Genomic DNA, 21,276 nt, shown 5'->3' on the forward strand with positions numbered 1-21,276 from the left:
CCAGAGGCGTCATTGGAATCCTCTTCTGGATTTCCAACACCAGGGTGTGGAGGGTTGAAAGGATGTCCAGCGATATGTCCCTCTGAGGTGTCAGCGGAGTAGTCTTGCTGGGCCCAGCGCCCTCACCGTCGGCATCTCTGCCGTTGTCGCCCTCCAAGGACAACCAGCCACCAATTCTCCTTTGGGTACATTCCTGTAACCAAGGAGACTAAGCATAGGGAGAAACTAGACAACGGGGATACTAAGTAACCCCTCCAGCACCCTATGGTAAAATAGTGTGTGCTGGATCTAGAAAGTTACAAAATGTAAGTAAAGTAAATTTCACTTCATTGCTCTGGGAAACAGTCGTTTCACCAAGAGAAGGTATTTAAAGGTATTTAAACCTTTGGGAAATCTAAGACTTCCCCTGTGTCACTGCACTGAAGGTGCTTTGTGTCACAATGTAAAGATGAGGCCTATGGAGTTTGTCATACTCGAGTCATAAGAAACTCAGATCACATGTTCAAATCACAGAAAAATACATGAGTGGGAAAAAGCTCTCATTCTCTCTAGGTTAGAAATTAAAAGTCCTAAAGTCCAGCAAAAGAGCTGGGGGTCTCTAAAATAGAAGGGAATTAACACATTTCTGAGAATGATCCCTAACACACTCTGTGAGCTATTCGACGGTCAAACAGAGCCAGTGTGCTCTTCTCTTCATCGGTCGACAATCAGGGATCCGTTGTCAGTGCATTTTATCGCCCCTCAAGGGCACGGATCGTTGAGTTTTCATTGAAGTTTCTAGAAGGCCATCTGCACCTCTGACCATGACGGACAAGGATGCAAGTTTCCTCTTCAAGCTCTGCTCCAGCTGCTCACTGTGGAATATGTTTTTGGAGGACAAACGCCTTAAATGCCCCTGTCCACAAAGAAGGGGATTTTGAGATCTGCCCCGGGATCTCCAAGAGAACAATGAAGGATCCTCACAGTAGACTGGGGGCGTGGCTAAGTGCCAAGGCCTCTGCCCCTTGCCCTGCCGGTCCGTGGGGTGGGCTTCTAAGGCTTTTGAGGGCGCTCCATTTGTGGGGGGGCCAAAGACGAGGCCAAGCACTGCAAGTCCTTTTCAGTCAGGGCACCATGCAAGCAGTTCCTGCGATGAGCAGGGCCCGATCAACCTCACCATCTGTCTCCAGCCATTGATCAAGCTCCTCCTCAAAAAGGAAATTGACCAACCCGGATAAGCTGCGGTAGAAGCCAGAGAAGCCTAGGATGGGAAAAAAGGCAGCCGACCTGCCCAAGAAGGCTTAGGCGACGCAGGAAAAATCGTAGTCATCGACGATTGAGATAATAGCAGCCGCTCTTTCGAAGGCCAAAGGGGCTGACCCTGTGAAGGTAGCCCCAACTGCACCCAGGGTGTCCCTACCCCGAGACGGGAGGCCTTGGCCGTGGCGAATACACCAGAAAACATGAGGCCATCGCTGAGCCTAGCTGAGACCCCTCAAGGTTAAAAAAAAAAAGAAAAAAGAGCAGGGTGCGGGGGCGATGAGGTCCCAGGGCATCCACAGGCCGTACCCCAAGTCATGGATGTTTATTCCTCGACCAGGAGTCTGTACACACGATCCACGAGGGCGTGGAGGACGAAGACACCTAGTAGGCCTACTGCCCCGACTCCGCAGAGAGATGCATCCCTGGACATCCTTTCAACCCTACACACGGTGTCAGAAATCCAGAAAAGGATGCTGTAGGCCCTGACGGCCCCCAGATCAGCCTCCTGCGAAGGAGGAAGTGCCATCAAACGCTGCCCTCCACACCCGCGCCAAGTGTCCTCCCCCTGCCCCCACCCCGAGGGACACGGGGACAGACATGGCCACAGCGTCGACAAACGATGACATAGCCATGGCGGGCAGATCGCCGAGGGCATCCCTACTGGATGAGGTGGGATAGTTTCACGCCATGGTCGCCAGAGCTTCCAAGCTCTTTCACCTGACACCCGAGGAGACCAAAAAGGAAGGCTTCCTCTAGCAGTCACAAGGCCACAAGGAAGACCATCATGGCGGTGCCCTTACTGGACGACGTGTGGAAGGAAGGCCTGGCCCTGTTGAAGAAACCCGCCCGGCCAAGCGGGATAGGCTAGCTAGACAGCTCGGGGAAGAAGTTGGACGCCATTGGTTGAAAGGTCATAACTCCGCGGCGTCGACCGTCAAGGCGACCAACGCACTGGCGATCCTGGCCACGTACGAAAGGGAACTTTGGTACAAACCGGCCCAGATTCTGGAGTTCCTGCCAGTTGACAAGTGGGTGGAGGCGATCGCACTCCTCCAGGAGGGGGAAGTGGTTTCCGGACCATGCCATCACAGTGGCCCTGACATCGCTGACACTGTTTTCTGACAGATGGGGAACGGTGTCTGCCTTAGTCATCATCCTGGTTGGCTGGAGGCCACCAGTTTCTGTCAGGAGGTCCAGACAAAGGTACTGGACATGCCTTACAATGGGGATAGTCCTTGCAGGCCATCAAGACGGATACAGAGATGGCTCGTGCCCTGGGTACTCCCAACGGCGCAGCATTTCCTTTTGTGCCTCTGGAGGAAAGTCAGGCAGATCGACGAAAGGTTTCGGTGGCAGCTCCTCATCTTAACGTCAGCCCACCTGGTCCACGACCTAGGAGGCCTACAGAGGCTATACAGGTTGCTAATGCAGCCTTTTCAGGAGTTCCTGGACGCATGCTGGATACAAGTGTCTGGATGCTTCGCTGAAAAGATTCCGCTCGACAGAGTTTTGTCAGGGAGTGAGTTGGTGAGTGAGATGGTGGGGCATACACGCCAACATCGCCCGGGGCACATATCAAATACCCTGCCATGCAAGTATAAAGCCCCTATCAAGAAGTCCTTACCTGCTAAGTAAATGGCTCAGAAAGAGTCCAAGTTCCAGGTAAGTACCTTTTGCAGAGATTTAGAAGTCTCGAAAGTCACAGCGCAGATATACTGGGGGTCTCGAATGAGGCTAAAAAGCAGTGCTCTAATAAGGGAGTTTATCGAGGAAGCTTTTTCCTTAGTAATCCCAGACTTTGGATGGAGTGCACAAAATTGCTTGTCAAATGTGGCACTATTACAAATGTTGTATGCAAAATATGGCCTGCATATAGAATTGTCTTAATGAGATTTTACTTAAGCAATATGCCCCAAGCTGCGGGGGCAATACCGAGTCAGGTAATGCCCTGGGGCCCATAGTTCGCGAGGGCCTTAACGAAGGCCCCAGGGTATTACCTGCCTCTGTAATACCCCGCGGCAAGAAGCATATTAGTACCCCGGCCGCCAAAACCGGGGTACTAATAGCATTCGTTTCTGTTCGGAAACGTTGCTGCGTTTCGAAACAGAGAAGAAAAAACTAAAATGTGAAAGGAAATGGCCGCCGGGAAAGGGGAAAATGGAGTCCGTTTTCCCTTTCCATGGCGGCCATCGGGAGCGGACGCGCTGGGAACAGAAGTGTTCCCAGCGCTTCCGCTCTTGAAAAGGATAAATTTGAAGGTAAGTGGGGTTGGGGGGAGGGTGGGAGGGGGGAAATGATGTGCCGGGGGGGGGACCTTGCCTTAATCCCCAACGTGGGACAATGGCCACCTCTTCATTGGCTGAGAGGCTGCCATGCCCCCCAGCCGGGAACAAAGGAGTGGAATCCCGGCCGAGGCATTCCCGGCCGGGTAAAGGCCCGGCGAAGGCCAATCAGAATGTTTGTTTCATTCTAGTTGACCCTCGCCGGGTACTAATTAAAATTACTAACAGAAAACATGACCTGCTTATTGCAGTGATGTTATATTATATGTTAATCTGCGCCGTTAAGAATTAAAATAAATGTTTATTTCTTGCTAAGAACCAGGGAAAATAAGGTAATGGAAATCCTTTCTCTCGAAGGGTAAATCTTGCATTAGATATAAACAAAAATGAGACTGATTACCCCTCTTTACGCTACTTTGCCAATGAAGAATTGTTTGAACACTAAACAGGTGTGGTTGTAGTAACCCCCATACCACACGAGAAATGTGGTAGAGAACAACTGTATTTAAATAAAAAACATAGTTTATGAAATCATTATCATATTACATTAAAAAAACGTTCTTCTTAGAGACGCAAAATTTGACTTCATTGTTTAGTCATGATTCACACTATAGACTATGAAAAGGGGTCCACAAGTGGGACACAAGACACAATGAACCAGGTTGCGACACTTACAAAACAACAAGGGGGAGAAGGTTCAACAGCACTAAGACTGAATCACAAATAGTTACACAACAGAAATCTCAGTTAACATTTACGTAAGAAAAGAACCCAAAGCTTTTTTAGTGGGTATCTTAGTCGACATGTTTCGGCATGCTTATATGTATTGGACACTATCCCTAGTGTCATTTAGCTTGATGATTTTAGGCCATCTTCAGGACAATGATTTCTTCAATATCACACAATTAATCCTTTTTACCCCTGGTGCGTGTTCATGAGTAATTAATCTACAAAACATATAAGGATATATCATAGTTAATTGGAAAATGCATATCCTACAATTACTAGTAGTATCTAGCCGTCTCTGGCACATAAGACATGTACATTTTCATTTTAAATGTTACATGATTCTGTATATCAAACAAGCATATTCTTTCCTGATTGGCATGGTGCTAGTAGCGTAAGACATACTGTATTGGCTGCAGTTTTTAACTAATTTTGTGTTCAATCCGATTCACTAAATAAAAATAAAGAGCTCTAAAAGGCTCCTCTTGGCATTTCCTAAATTGTGAAAAACCAGATGGAATAAACAGTGCTGCTAACACAAACTAAGAAGGCTCAGTATATGATATTGTTGAAAGTGCTATTACGTCCGGCACTTGTGGGCCTCCACATGTATGTAGGACATTTTTTTAACTTCTATTTAGCCAGCTAGTAACGGCGAGTTACTCAAACAGAGTTGCATATGGGCAGATTTTGGCGATTGTCTGTTCAGGAACATGCATAAGGTCATGAGGGCTTTGTGGCACTCCAATTAGAAATACCTGCAAGGGCCAGATGTGCCATCAGTATGGTTCACAAAAGAGCTACATCTATCTAGATGGCACATAATGTTGGCACCTACTTACTTATGTTCGTTATCCCGACCATGCATTGATAAATGGTTAGATGCTCAAGAGGTTTTTCATTTTTGCCTCAACAGTGCATAGAATCATAGTGTGATTATTTAAACTGTTGGGCAGGATTGAAGTAGCAGTAGATTATATGGAAAAGGAAATTTACATTCAAGTCTGAGGAATTCACACAAATCAGATCACTGAATGTTGCGCGGTGAGTTAGCCCAGGCAGCAGGTTTCTATTGTTCGAACAACTGCTGATGGTTCAGTCACTAGAACGAGAAGGATTGCATGTTTTATTTCTATGGGCCTGGTGGGTGTATCCTAAAGGGTCAGCAGATTTGCTCAAAGAAATATTGTGGTTATCATTTTTAGACCGGCAGCGAATTGCTGAGGCGGCCAGTAAGGAGAGGAGGGCTTACCTTCAGCGTGATTCCGACAGAGGCGTCTTCTGTCGCTGCCTGGTAGAGATCGGCAGGCTATTTGCAGCCAGCTATAAAAAGCTATAGAAGCGAGTCACATAATTGCACACTGACGTGGAAATATGGGCTCATGGTCACGTGACCGTGAAAATGCCAAGTGATTGGAGGTGTGGCCGTGATGCCACCGCATTCCGAATGCGTTTGACGTTCCATGATATTTCAGATAAATTAGATGAACTCATATCATCAGATATGTGTGACTAAGTAATTATGGACAATTTTGTTTGCACCACAATTGTTAATCTTGTGCTTAATAGATACGAAAAAACTTTCTTATCACATGAGACCTCGCTGGTCATGTGAGCACAAAACTGGGGTATTGCGAGACAGAATGATCTTATAAGCAGTTCCATAGTAGTGTATTATGTGCTATTATGCTGTGGATGTAGACTATAAGGATCCAATTAAATTTACGGCTTGTCATGGTTTTACACAACTTCTGTATGACGAAGCACAGAGGGGCTTCATACTATCGAAGCGCAAGGAAAAAGTTGGACCAATGGGCACAAACGCTCATTACTGTTGAAATTGGAGAGGTAGCAACCGAGGGGTGCTGGTAACTTGTAGCACTCACGGTTAGCTACCTGCAGCAAAACTGTGCTGCAATTTTGTACACTGCCATGCTAATTTGAAAATTATCAAAAGTACCACTATACAGTACTGTAGACTTGGACTTACCTAGCCCCTAGTGGTAATTTGACTGTAAAGATACTGCGCAGACTCAAAAGGCCCTGAGAAGACGATACTGGATGGACACGGGGGGTGGGGAGAGTCCGTTATAAGAGGGTGTTCCACTTTACAGAAACGTTAAGGCCCTGCTTAACTGTTTTCAAGGTGTATATCCAGCGTTGCTGGCAACGTGCCAGCAGATTCTTTCTATTGCCCTACCACTGGGGGCAGTCCCTAAAGGTGTGGTTTGTTGGCCAGGCTTTTTTTGTACCGGGTACATGTGTACATGTCTCTGTAGTTTTGTTTGCCTTTGAAAGCGGGGCGGGGGGGTCACTGGATTAAAGACAGTGGTTTGTATCATATGCTTAACATTGTCTCCAATGTTGGTTGTATTTTCGTGCATCTTATAGACTAGAAAATATCCACAGGAGTTTTCGTCGTTCTGCTGCTTGTCAAGACTTTGAGACCTCTCCGAACTTCCATTAGCTAGGCTTCCGTTTTGGCCATAAAACAACTTTTTTCCTTCCCAAAAGACATTATCTAATGTGGTTTTGCTAACTAAATATAATTACCTTATTACTTTGTGTGTGAGTGCGTGTTGTTACAGATAATGCTGTAGAACTGTCATTAGTGTCAAAATGCTCTAACAATTGTAACCGCAAGCAACTACAAACTAAGCAATGGTCTTAGCAAAGTATCCTAAAGTATTCTAAAGTGTTTTGGTTTAATGTGCTAAGTATTTAAAAATGATGTGTGTGTGTGTGTGTGTGTGTGTGTCTGTGTGTGTGTGTGTGTGTGTGTGTATAATACATCTATATTTTACTATACATTTGAGTGTTTCTTTGAATGGCATTACTCGCTAGGTTCAGTGTACTTGTAGCTCACATCTACCTCTTAAAATAAGCCTGACTGCTCTGCTACTTTTACCAAGGTTCCATGATTAGTATGGACTGATACTAAGAGTTGAGGATCTACAAACCATTGGGGTACCTTTGTACAGTCTACCTCACAGTGGACTTTTGGAAAAATCCCCTAACATGGCCCCAAGGTGTCAAGCCTGGTGTAATTGAGAACAGAGGGGCAAACTGATTTAACTGAGCATTGAAATCCTCTTGTTGCTGTAGGTTACTTCAGTTTCCAGTGTTCAACTTGCCTTTCACCTCAGGAGCTTCAACTTTTATTCAGTTTCAGCGCACACTCCTCTGCAATCTCTCTCAGCAGCTTACAGAAAGGGGCGGGTGACTGTCCAATCAGGACAGCTAGACCCCCAGTGGGCACTGGTTCCATGCAGACAAAGGTCAGGAGAGGTGAAAAACTCCTCTCTCACTTCCTGCCTGCCCAGACGCAATGGTACGTAGCCGGGACAGAAGATTGACTGGGCAAAGAAGTTACTGAAGAAGAAGACGACCAGAAACTCCTGCAGACATTTTGCAACACCGTGAAGCGACCACTGCTGTCCTGAGCCCATTTTCTATGCGTAAATATATATTTTAAGATACACGTATTGGTGTAAGTGTTTCTTTGATCTACTGTATTAACTGGGTTCAGTGTACTTAACTACAGCTAAAATCTTCCTCTTATGATGAGCCTGACTGCTCTGCCACTCGACCAAGGTTCCATGATAAGTATAGACTGATACGAAGAGCTGGGGACCTGTATAGCATTGGGATTGTTTTATTATGTCTTACAACAAGGCAAGCTCCCCTAACAAGGAGAAAATCTTTTTTACATAATTCAATTGTTGGTATCTAGAATTGAACATTTGCACACATGTAAGATAGTTAGATACATCACTTATAACTCGGTCATGTTTTTTATGGGCATCTAATTCTGCAAATGTTTGCTATTCATTTATAGGATCTGCTACCCTGGTGTCTTACTGCTGAACTTCCTTTGAAATTGTCTAAAGTTGGTGCAAAAGGAATCCGACCATGTTACTTTGCTTTAAGGACACCACAGTGTCTTGCAAATGTTAAAAATAAAAAAATACGATACACAAATTGTCGTGCCAAGTTTCCATGGAAAATTACGCCAACTTCCTCAAAGGAGTTTTTTTGTTTTAAAACCCCACAGTTTGTGTGGTTAATGTTAGCATTGTTTGGGTGTGTCGCTTTTTGTGTTTGTTATATGTGTATATTCATCATGAGTGGTTAAACGTATATAGTGTTTTCTCCTTTGTGACTGTAGAACATGCCAAAAATCGAACATAATAGTGTTCCCATATAAATAAACATTACTAGATAACATTGTTCATGAAATGTTTTTGGTTTAGAAGTTTTCATATTTTAAGAATGTTGAAGTTCAAATGTTTTTTGTTCTTTTATTACATGGCAAAGTGTAACTCTTTGGATGCTGTTTGATCTCTCAATGTTTTTCTTTTTCTTTAGAGTTTTCTTCATTGAGAAATTTACATTTTCTCCTCAGCAAGCTGGGGCAATTAACAGGTAAATAAGCTTGAACCCCTTTTTGTGCCCATATATCCTAAAAGACTAGCATTCTTCTATGACTCGGGGAGACCCCAGACAGGAATCCTTTACCAAGTTTCCACCACCTATGGTAAGGCAGGGACCCATGCAGGGGACTTAAAGTCAAATGTGTGCACATGCGCCACGCGCTCGCTGGCATACGCGAGAGCAGCGGCCGGGCGGGTGGAGGTGCCCACATGGGCAACAAGCAGTGCACTGGCAGCTTGCATGCCCCCTCCCAAAATGGGCAGCTTGCTGGCTCGCACCCCAAACGGCAGTTTGCATGCACTTCCCAACGGGCAGCGAGGCTTGCTTGCATGCCCCAGACGGGCAGCGTGCACATATTCTAACCTGGCAACTCAAATGCACGCACCCCCCAAATGGGCATTGAGGCTCGCACCCACGCCTCAAATGGACAGCTCGCTTGCAGGCCCCAAATGGGCATATTGCTTGTACATGGTCAACGATGGGATCTGCCTGTGAGTGCGCACATGCTGCCAAGTCCAGAGTGAGGACCCCCAGCAAAGGTGAATTTCATCTGGCCCATAATAGAAGACTTTGGTATGGAATGTGGCTCTATTGGAAAGTAATATGAGGGTAAGATTACAAACGCTGTGTATTACCGAGAACTGGGCTTCATAATTTGTGAGGTACAAGTGGTGTGAGTTGGAGTCACCTACTGCTAACTGCATGCACATTCTGTGCATTTCTTTGCCTCCTGTGAACAAGTGTGGGGCAAATGTGGTATGCTCTGGGTCAGAAGTGCTTTCCCTGAAATCTTGCAGTGTTTGAAGGGCCACTACCCCTTGAGTTTATTCTTCGGCCATGTCTGTAGAGGGTCTGCGGTAGAGGGCAGCATGAGAGATGCCATGCCACAGGGTAGCTCATTGTACCATGAAGCAAGGTAGGCTCGGTACCCTTACTCAATGTATGCAGTGCCCTCCATAAGAGGAGAAATTAGGACTTTGATTCGGGGATATCATCTCCCAGCCAAAGGATTGTGTGATTTTAAGAAAACTGGAGATGCCATAATTGAAAATGGACAGGGTGCAGAGGACATTTCCTGACACTAGCTCACTGGGCAGAATCACTATCATCCCATGTCCCTGTGATGATTGTTGCTCTAAGCCAGAGGTATAAATACTATAATCCACATGGATCCCCTCAGAGGGATTATTGGATGTCTTCCGGGGAATCCTCTTGCCGGCAGCTCTTTACATGGCTGGTGGGCATCCCAGGGACTACAGAGACACTCTGAGCCGAAAAGAAGGTGGCTTTAATGTAACTTCGTCACAAGACTTATGAGCGGATGCACTGTGGATAACCTGCTAGTCACATCTTTGTATTGGAACCATGTAATCAAAGAAAGTTATCTTGATCCCTATGCTATTGGTATCTAGAAAAATAAGTGAAAAAATGATTTTCATTGTGAATTAATAGTTAGTTGAATATAATGATTACTTTAAAGTTCACATGGTATTATCGCCATGTGACTAAGGTGATAAAAAACATGTAAATATTTCTCCATTTGCATTTTAGTGTTGTGTATATCATCTCTGCACCTTTATCCCCCCTTTTCGGGATCCTAGTCGATAGAACTGGAAAGAACATCATATGGGTAATGTGTGCTGTAGTGACTACCCTTGCTTCCCACATTATGTTGGCTTTCACTTTCTGGAATCCCTGGATTGCCATGGTAATGTATTTTGTTTTTTTCACCTTATGAAGTTTGCAGGCCTCACTGCATTCATTATAAATTGTTTTGCATTTTTTGTTTATTTGATGGGAGCAAATTCTGTTCCCATTTATTGTAACAAAACATTGTTTTTTTTATTTGAAAGTAATTTTTCTGTTTAAATGATAGCCCCAATTACAACAACACCTTTGATCAGATTTGTCATTGACGGCGCTCCCCAAGTTCTGCTCGTAAAGCGTCCCCTGGTGCGCTGGGGCCAATCCCTGCTATTTTCCTTAAGAATTAATTTTGTACCACATCCAATCTTGTGCAGTTGTAAAAGCCCCATATTTCACAGCCGTATAATGCAGACACATGCACTTTGGCTTTGATTACCCTTAAACGCTTATCCATTCTCTTGCCTCCATAATTGTGATAAAAACGCCTCAGACCTCTAAAACCTGTTTTACCATCCTTTTAGTATGATGAAGCCATGTGCCTTGCTGATGGAACAAAATGCCTAGATAGTTGTATGTTGGGGAGAATTCTCAGAAATGTGCTAATTCTACCTTAGAGTCCCCCAGCCCTTTTTGCTGGAATTTAGGACATTTAATTTCTAACCTGGAGAGAGTGAGACCTTTTTCCCCACTCATGTATTTTTCTGTGATTTAGACTCTGTTTCTTTTGACTTTGGACAAACTCCATAGGCATCATCTTTACATTGTTGCACACAGCACCTTAGGTGCAGTGACGCAGGGAAGTCTTAGATTTCCCAAAGATTTAAATACCTTCTCTTGGTGAAACTGTTTCCAAGAGCAGTGAAGTGAAATTGACTTTACTTACATTGTGTACCTTTTTAGACCCAGCACACACTATTTTACCATAGGGTGGGTGCTGGAGAGGTTACTTAGTATCCCATTTGTTTAGTTTCTCATGTAACATTTTTTATGTTACCCTTTCTACAACTGCTGGTGGCAGTGGTTTACTTTTTCCTACCATTGTGTGTTTCTGCTGCGGGCTGAATTTGCAGCTGCATTAAAGCACCCATGGGCACCCATTTTGTTAAATGGCCCAGTCTTCTTTTTTCGCCATTTCTTGTTGGAAAGGTCCTTCCTGAGATTTACTCTGTGCGCCAAACCAGGTTTGGACCCTTTGTTCGTTTGTCTTTGGCGGGATTCACTAGTGAAGCCCATCTCTGGCAGAAAGTGAGGGAGGTGCCCGAAATTCCCTGTGCTTAATCCCTTTGGTTACAGGAATGCATCCAAAGGTGATTGGCTGGCTGTCCTTGGAGGACAGCCACCCTGCCGTGTGATTGACAGCTTGGCTGCGAATGAATGGGAGAAACCTGCATAAAAGGCGAGGCTTTTTGCTTGGAAGGCAGAGTCGACCACTGGACAAAGGAATCCAAAAAAGAACTTGGATGAGACGCCTGCTGCAACACCTGGAAAGTTGGTTTGCCCGGTGAAGCCCTGCTGCTGTGCTGTAGCTCTGAATTCGCCTGGCCTAGAGAAGACCTGCCAAGGACGACTTCTCCCCTTGGGTTGGTATGACCAAATTGACCCCAAGACAAGCTCATCTGGAAATTCTCTCGGAGCTGGCTATACTTCCATTGCTGCTGAAGCAACCGATTGCCAGGGAGAGGAACACCAGAATCGAGTGAGTGTCTTTAAGTGGGAACCAAGCCAAGGTATCCGAGAACTGCAGTGGTGCAATTTGCGAGAGTTGTGAGGAGCTGAAGCCGCGAAGTGCAGCTGATCTGAAGTTTGCCCATTGCTGCCGCCGACCTTCAATTCGTAGTGCATGAGTCTGCAGACATCCTCCCTCTTGTCGCCACGACTGAGGCCCAGGAACAACAGGATCTGCAGACCTACACAGGAACCGAAGCCAGCTGGAACCAATTTCTTCTAACCAAAGGTACTGTAAAACTAAGGGGACTTAGCTCTTGTTGTGTAGTCTTGTAAGCTCTCACTTTCACTTGAGACGTGTCTTGGTTGCTTTTGCAGAGTTGCTTGCAGCTTTGCGCCTCTTAAGCCTCCCAGAGTGTGGCCCTACAGTGATTTGATGTTTATACAAAAACTTCTAAAACATTGTGCAATACTTTTTACCTACCTGCAAGAAATGCTTTAGCTCACCTAGACATTTGCTCAACTAACATTGGCTGTACTGGCTTCCTGAAAGGCTCTTCTTACATCTGACTTTGTGCTTTAACTTTCCCCCAGGAAAGGGTTAATTTACTTAGCATTGGAGGGTTCAAAAAAGTACTTATCTGCTTAAGAATATTTGTTAACCATTGCTCTTCTTCCCCAAACCTTTTCTTTGACACCAAACTCTGTATTGCTCTAAATGTACTAGTGATATATTAATGCCCACAGTGTCCTAGTTATTTAAGTCACCTCAGTGTGTAGGAAGAATCTGTGTGCCGTCCCAAATGGGTATTTACTGATTTAAAGAAACTGAGATTGTATTTTGAAGTATATTTCGAATGGATTGTGTCCACCCACTTATTTCTTATCTTTGATATTTGCATTATCCAGCTTGCTGCTTCGGAAAAAAATGTTTCCCAGTAGAGGGCGCTGTGTGTCAACGCCTGTCGAGTCGATGTCCCTTTGAGGCCTCCGTCGCAACGTTGACGTCACTATGGGTACAAGTAGCGTGAGCAGCGTCCGTTGCTCAGTTCTGTTTTTCCACGCTTCATGAGCTTTGAGAACACAGCGCTCTGTTCTGTGAGAAAATCGAAATTCCTAGAGTTTTTCTGTGAAAATCTTCTAAGCTTCGATACGAGATGGCCTCTTCATCTGCTCCATCTACACCCCAATCCGGCTTAAAAAAATGCTGTCACTGCGAGGCTAAGATGTCCATAACAGATCCACACAGGGTCTGTCTGTGGTGCATTGGGGCAGAGCATCCTTGTTCAGAATGTGACGAGTGTATGTCCATGACGGCGAAGGCCTTGAGGGAGCACAGAGGGAAGCTGGAGAGAGGTAAGCCCCAAAAGTCCATTACCCCTTCCAAACGCACTTCCGATGAGTCGGGACCGTCGCCTCCTCATCGCAAAAATCGCTCCCGGTCACGTTCTCGAAGCGGGTCACACCATTCATCCGCTTCGAAACATAGTAAGAAAAGGTGCCATAGATCGCCATCCACCTCATCCTCCAGTTCACCGGAGAGAATAATATGTCCTACCAAAAACAGTTCCCCTGCACAGTGGGAAGAATTCCCCCAAAGTATGCTAAAGGTGTTCGAGAATGCGCCCCTACCCCCTCGAAGACACCTAGAGGCGATACCCCAGCAGAGAAGCCTGGCAAACATAAAAGCCATGAGTCTTCAACCTCGGCGAGAGATACTCCTCGCAAGCGTGAAAAACCCTTGAGTCGAGAAAAAGCCTCTGTGACTCATTTGTTGAAGCCAAAACTGCGTCATCAATGCCATCGGCAACTGTCGAAAGAAAGGTCATGACGCGAGCGTCAACCCCCTCGACGCCGTTCTGGACATTACCCTCGAAGACGTCGACATCACAGTCAACTTCGTCGACTACCTGGAAGCCTTTAATGGTTTCATCAAGGCCACTGACATGTACGTCAACGATTTCAACTATTCCTGCACCAAAAGTGACATCAATGGCTCCTACTTTATTGGAAAAAACTGTTCCTCAATCTCGTTTAGATTTTTTCAAAACTCTATCCTCTATTTATTAGCAGGGTGAAACATCTGATAATGAAAGACCTTTTGGTCTGGAGTGTGGAAGACCTTCTATTCCGGAAGAACTTGTCTTAGAAGAGTCCAGAATGAAGCAACCGCAGGACTCCCTGCATGAAGCAAGTTGGATTGATACTTCCCCAGAGATTTGACTTTGGTAAGCCTGATCCAGGGGATCATGCAGAAGGCAATTACAGAATGCTCATGAATAGAGTGATGGAATATATGGGGTGGTCTAGGCCCACACCTGTGTACGAGCAAGATGAGCTAACTTATATACTTGACAAGGGACTACCGGAGTACGCTATTGTCCCCTTTCACAAGGCTTTGCATAAAAAGGTGTCTACCAACTGGGAAACATCGGATGTGATCCCTGCAGTCAGTAAAAGACTGACAGCTATGTATAGGGCATCAACTGCAGATCCTCTATATCTGTCAAAACTCCAACTCCAGAGAATTTAGTTGTACAAGCTGCAACTTCTTCTGGAAAGCAGAATGCATGTCCCACAATCCTGCAGGATCGTGAAGATAAAAAGTTTGATACCATGGCCAAGAAAGTTTTCTCGGCATGCAGCATGGCCTTAAAGTCTGCTAATGCCACATGCACTCTGGCGAGGTTTAGCCACACCCTTTGGGATTGTATTTCAATGGTGGCTGACCATATCACTGAAGGGGAGGAAAGGGACTGTTTCTTGAACATTATCAAGGATGGAAAGGACACCATGTGAGTCGCTCCAAACCGGTCTTGACTCTGTTGACAGCATCAGCAGAGCCATGGCAGCTAGTACGACAATCCGCAGAATTGCGTGGTTGCGGATGTCGGGATTTGCCCCTGATGTACAGTCCAGGCTTCTGAACATGCCCTTTGACAGCACTAATCTATTTGGTAAGGAAGCAGATGACAGTTTGGAGAAGTTGCAGACTTCCAAGGCAGCGGGCAAATCACTTGGAGGTGCAATAAAACAAACTCTGAACCGCCCCACAGGTGCTCCCTGGAGGGGCCGGTTCTTTTGCTGCAATTGCGCATTCAGAAAAGGCAGAGGACAGCCAGCTCAAAGAGGCCAGAGAATATTTCCCTGTGGTGGACCGAGCAGAGGTGTACTAAAGCCGCAGCAGCAGGGGCTACCTTAACCTCTGCCTCTGCGTCAGCCGCCTCAAAACCTCTCTGAGGTCTTATATTACAAGACAGCAGTAGGAGGCAGGTTAACTCAACATCTGACAGAATGGCAGGCTATTACTTCAGATGCTTTGGGCATTGGAGACAATTGCCCACGGTTACTGCCTGCCGTTTCTACACACACCTCAGTCATCCACCGGGGAACAACTCTTTGAAGTTTCCAGACCTGCTCCTTATGCAGGAGATTCTAGCCCTGCTAGAGAAAGGTGCTATAGAATCAGTACCAGTAACGGAGAGGAACAAGGTTTGGTACTCCCCTTATTTTCTAATTCAGAAAAAGGACGGAGGAATGAGTCCCATTTTGGACTTACGGGAATTGAACAAATTCCTTAGGAAGGACAAGTTCAAGATGGTTACCTTTTCTCAGATCCTTCAGACCCTCCAGCTTCAGGATTGATTGGTTGGTATCTCTGGACATTCAGGATGCTTACTTTCATGTGCCAATCCATCAAAAGCACAGAAAGTACCGGAGGTTCGCATTGGCAACTCTCACTATCTGTTTCGGGTTCTGCCATTTGGGCTAACTTCCGCCCGAGGGTTTTCACCAATCTAATAGCGGTTGTGGCAGCGAGTCCCATGAGAGGGGGGATTCACGTCTGCCCCAGCTGGACTATTGGTTGATCAGGGCCAGTTCCCCCGGAACAGGCACTGGAACATCTAAACCACACCTGCCACTCCCGCCACAGGCTGGGCTTCTCCCTCAACTTCATGAAGTCCAACTTGATACCATCACAAAGACTCCAATTTATTGGAGAAGTCATGGATGCATCCCTGGGAAAAGCCTCGCTACCAGAGGTGAGGGCTCAAGACATTCTACAGATGGTGACACATTTCCAAAATGCTCAACATCTCCCAGCCTTTGACTTTCTGGGGTTGCTCGGCCTGATGGCATCCTGCATTTTCCTGGTGCCACTTGCTCACTTGAGAATGAGATCTCTCCAATGGGCCCTGCAGGACCCAGTGGTCACAGTTCTCAGGAAGGATGTCCGATCTTTTACAAATCCCAAACACAGTCTCACTGGACCTTCAGTGGTGGGCCTGTCGGGGAAAACATCTTTAAAGGAGAACCTTTTTGGCAACCATGGCCGGAGATGACAGTAGTGACAGACACATTACTCATGGGGTGGGGAGCCCATACTAACGATTTGACCATCAGCGGTCGTTATCAACCTTTTAGAGCTGAGGGCAATCAGACTAGCACTGAAGGCCTTTCTGCCCTCTGTACGGGGAAAGAAATGTTCTGATAATGACGAACAACAATGGCCATGTATTACCTCAACAAAGGAGGAGGTGTAGGGTCACTACCACTGTACAGAGAGGCAATGCAGCTCTGGTTCTGGGCAATACAAGAAGGAATCTCTGTCGGCAGTTCACCTAGCTGGAGAGAACACAGCGGCAGACTCTCTGGGCAGGCAGAGCTCAGGAAGTCCTTAAAGAGATCTTCACCCTTTGGGGAACCCCTCAAGTGGACCTGTTCGCGACCAGTGTCAACAGGAAGTGCAAACTATTCTGCTCAAGGGAATTTCCCCCGAGAGGAGCTCTAGGAGACGCATTTGTGGTGGACTGGGAATTTCCACTCCTGTACGAGTTTCCTCCAGTCCCTGTCATTCCTCACGTAATGAGGAGGTTGAGGAGGTTCAGGAAATCCATGATCCTAATTGCCCCGGATTGGGCCAGGAAAACGTGGTACCCGGATCTTCTACACATGTCCACCTGTCCTCCGATTAGTCTTCCACAAAGAGAGAATCTTCTCTCGCGAGAGGAAGGTCAGGTTCTCCATCCATATATCGGGACTCTCAGCCTTCACGCATGGTTTTCTGAGAGGCTGAGATGCAAAGATTAGGACCTCCCAGACGATTTAATGGAGGTTTTGCTTTCGGCCAGAAGGCCAGCAACCAAATCTTTATACCGCTGGCATTGGGACAAGGTCTGCAGCTGGTGTAGGGATAAAAATGTTGACCCTTTCACGTGTAATACACCATTGGTGTTATCTGCACTTTGCAGCCTTTGGTATCTTGCTCTGGCAATTCCACTTTTTTTTTCCAAGGTTTAGTTGTCATGCCTGTTGTGAGACTGCTGCACAGCTTAAAATTGTAATAAATATAAGTGGGGATAAGCAGTAATTGCGCCAACTTTATGATAAGTTCCTTTTTTTGAAGGCCAGTTTACAGGTAGAAATAACTTGCACTGATCAGTAATTTGATGATCACAAAAGAATTTTAATATTCAAGATTTCAGGTCTCACAGTTGAACTCTCAACACATGTTTCACCATTCAGACAATCCTAAATGGTTCATCAGGCGAGATTATACAGTAAATAATGATAGGTGTTTGTACCTGAAAAGTTCAAACCAAAGAAAAATAACATTTTTCAAAAACAAAGGTATATAGATCTTGTCTCAGCTCAGTTCAAACATAAAAAATATAATTTGTCAAAGAAAGGATTTTGTCACCTCATTTGAAAGTCAAATACACATTTTAATAAATGGCCATTATATTAATGTCCGAATATGACATTTTAGTGACTTACCCTAAATACGGTTTATCCTTAGAATATAGAATGCTTAATTTCAGGTTTTTCAGATGTGTTAACCAAAAGTTTACTTGTTCACATAGTGGCACTTATATTGGTGTAGCTTGATGAACTGATAATTCACTCTTGGTTTCCCCAAATGCAAAGAGGACAGAGAAAGATAAAGGACATGTAAGAAGTATTTCTTTTAAGGGAAAAATGAGGTTCTTTTAGAGGCATAGGTATTGGTCTGAGAGATATCTCAATAATCTTACCTTTTATTGTAGAGCTTTCTCTAAGGTTTTGTTTTTTGGCAATCGATCTGCCGAGGTGCTCCAGGATGCTTCCTGTTGGTTGCATGTCTTGGAGTGGATTTTCATGCTCTTTATGGCACGTTGGGCGTCACGTGATGTCATGCGTTCCAGCACGTACATGCCTGCCGTCAGGACATCACATGATTTTGCAGCCCGCTTGATGGAAGTGCAGGCAGATTTTTGAGGGAAAACTGTTTGCAGTTCGCCATGTGCTTGATAATGGAAGTGTATCAGGATCAGATACATTGGTATTTTTTATATATTTACTGTAATAAGTTATAATGCGATATTCTGATACCATTGGTGTTATCCTTCCTTTTGCACTTAGCAAATCTGGGACTCCTGGTTGGCACAATGAAAGGTTACCTAGCAGCGCTGTCCATCTTCAAGCGCACTGCTGAGGAACCCTCTTAGTTTAAAATACCCTTGGTAATTCAATTTCGAGGGGATTGGGTCCTCCGACGTATTCCATATCTGACAGGTAATCACCACAGCTGTGCTGCTTTGGAAACTTTTTTCGGCTCCTGCGTCGATGACGTCGATGCGCCGTCGTCGAGGACCTCCTCCGACATCATCCGATGTGATAAGTAGGACGCACGACACCCGTAGCCTCAGTTGTAGTTCCGTTTTTTCCGCGAACGTGTTGCTTCATGGATCTTGGTTACGCCTTGACTCTTTGGAGTTCTGTTCTTCTCGGTTCTTCGAACCTGTTTGTTTTTGTGAGAAAATCCTTCGTAAGAAGATGTCTTCGACCCCGCGTCCGGGCTTCAAGAAGTGTGGGGAGTGTGGGTCCAAGATGTCGGTGACGGACTCGCACGACGCCTGCCTCTGGTGTCTCCGGGAGGCCCACGACACGGATGACTGTATCGACTGCCAGTAGCTCACGTCCAAAGCCTTACGGGAACGTAAGAAGAAGTTGTCGGTAGGTCGGGTGTCCAAGCCCCGGAAGTCGAAGTCTGCTGGGCTTTCGACAGATGATTCGAGAGGTGACTCTCCGCGTCGTCGTCGTAAGTCTCGTGGGTCTCCTTCTAGGAGTCGGTCTCGCCACTCCTCGGCCTCTTCAAGGCATTCTCGGACGCGCCAACAGAGGTCGTCTTCCAGGTCCTCTTCTGAGGACTCTGCCCGGCACGTCGCTTACCCCACCAGCCGTGCGACGCCGGAGCAATGGGCTTCCTTCGGGAAGAAAATGCTGGCGATTCTCGAGTCGCAGGGTACTAAACCGTCCGCGCCCCCGAGTGGGGTCGGCCGTGAGAGGTCGAGAGACACCGCTCTCAAGAGTGGTCGGCACGAGTCACGGCAGAGGTTCAGTTCGGACAAGGGGACTCGTCCTCGACGCGTTTGAGACCGTGTGCACCGGTGTTGTCTTCGAGGAAGACATCGACGCCTGAGGCGTCGACGGGCTGTCCCGAGGCTCCGGCTCCGAGGAAGTCGTCGAAGCCGTCGACGCTCAGGTCGTCGAAGGACACGCTCAGAGCTTCGGCTTCGAGGACTGTGTCGATGCCGTCGATGCTGGCGGCGCTGCATCTGACGTTGGCGCCGAGTTACTCGACGCCGATCCTCTCGGCGCCGATGCCTGTTCTCTCGGCACCAATTCACTCGACGCCCTCGCCGCCTTTCGAGGCCGGGGTGTCGGAGGTACCCCGTGGCACGGGGGAACTCCCTAGAAAGGCTTTGGTTAAGAGCAAGCATTCTTGGGTGCCTTCTTTTCACCACCTGGAATATATTTCGGAGGTGGATGAGGATTCTGATGGCCTGGTTCCTAGTCAGGTTCCAGATGAGATAGTCTCGGGCCATAGCCAATTTGACGATTTGAGGCAGTCACTGCATGATGCCAGTGGACTGGATACCTCTCCGGAGGTGGAGTTTTGTAGGCCTGAGCCTGGCTCTCATGCCGATTCCTCGTATTGGCGCCTTATGGCTAGGGTCTCCGAGTACTTGGGATGGTCTGCTCCCCCCAGGGGAGTTTGTGCAGGATGATCTCACGGACATCCTTGATGTTGGTCCCTCAACTGACCCGGTACTGCCGTTTCATATGGCTGTACAGAGAAGGGTGGCGGCGACCTGGACTGTTCCGGAGAGTCTCCCGGCGTTGGGCAGGTCCTTGTCGCGAAAATACCGTCCAGCCAGTAGCGACCCCTGCTACTTGACCAGGCACCCTACTCCGGAGAGTTTGGTGGTGCAGGCGGCCACGGCCCCGGCAAAGCAGGCGTCGTACCCTACCATCCCTCCTGATGGGGACGACAAACGTTTTGATGGCTGGGCAAAGAAAGTGTTTTCTTCGGGTGGTATGGTGCTTCAGGCGGCCAACTCCATATGTGCCTTGTCTAGTTTCACACACACTCTGTGGAACTGTGTTGCGTTAGCGGCTGAACATATTCCCGAGGGGGACGAGCTGGATGGTTTCCTTGCTATGGTCCAGGATGGTAAGGATGCCATGTGTGAGTCCGTTCAGTCGGGTTTGGACATGGCTGAATGCGTCAGCAGGTCCATGGCGGCAAGCACCGTGATACGCAGGTTTGCGTGGTTGCGGAAGTCGGGGTTTGCTCCTGATGTCCAGTCCCGGCTCCTCAACATGCCCTTTGACGGTGAACACCTTTTTGGCAGCAAGGCTGACGAGTGCCTTGAGAGGTTGCAGACCTCCAAAGCTGCAGCAAAGTCGTTGGGCACTGCAGTTCGCCAACCTCCGCCTTTTCGTCCTAGGGGACAGCAATGGAGGGGTGGTTCCTTTCGCTATTACTCGTCCTTCAGTAAAGCGAGAGGAGCTAGCAGTCAAAGAGGCCAACGCAGGGGTACCAGAGGTGGACGATAGGGTACCCGTGGTGCCAAGGCCGCTCGGGCAGTTGCCTCTTTGCCCTCGGGTAACGCCTCAGCCGCTACCATTCAGTCATGAGGCCAGGTCCCATGGTTCGCCGGTTGGGGGAAGGCTGGCGCAGCATCTTGTAGTGGCAAGCCATTACTTCGGATTTGTGGGTTCTGGAGATCATAACCCACGGCTACTGTCTTCCTTTTCGGCAGAGGCCTCACGACAATCCACCAGGGAACCTCTCTTTGAAGAGTCCGGATCCGCTCCTTGCGCAGGAAATTCAAGTCCTGCTGGAAAAAGGCGCCATAGAACTCGTGCCTGTAGCGGAGAGGAACAAGGGATGGTACTCTCCTTATTTTTTGATTTCGAAGAAAGACGGGGGATTGAGACCCATCATAGACTT

The 21,276-nt window shown here is 47.0% G+C and overlaps 1 protein-coding gene across 2 annotated transcripts in view; it reads left to right on the top strand.

The window, feature by feature from the left end:
• MFSD1 (major facilitator superfamily domain containing 1) overlaps window positions 1-21,276 on the top strand; it is a 499,977-nt gene that overhangs the window by 391,231 nt on the left and 87,470 nt on the right. For both annotated transcript variants that reach the window (XM_069618453.1, XM_069618454.1), the window contains exons 10-11: window positions 8,619-8,675; window positions 10,236-10,392. In XM_069618453.1, coding sequence (XP_069474554.1) covers window positions 8,619-8,675; window positions 10,236-10,392 — 214 coding nt within the window. The remainder of the gene's footprint in view (window positions 1-8,618; window positions 8,676-10,235; window positions 10,393-21,276) is intronic.

The sequence above is a fragment of the Ambystoma mexicanum genome, chromosome 10, assembly GCF_040938575.1.
Source record: "Ambystoma mexicanum isolate Mex_15411 chromosome 10, UKY_AmexF1_1, whole genome shotgun sequence".
NCBI classification, from domain to species: domain Eukaryota; kingdom Metazoa; phylum Chordata; class Amphibia; order Caudata; family Ambystomatidae; genus Ambystoma; species Ambystoma mexicanum.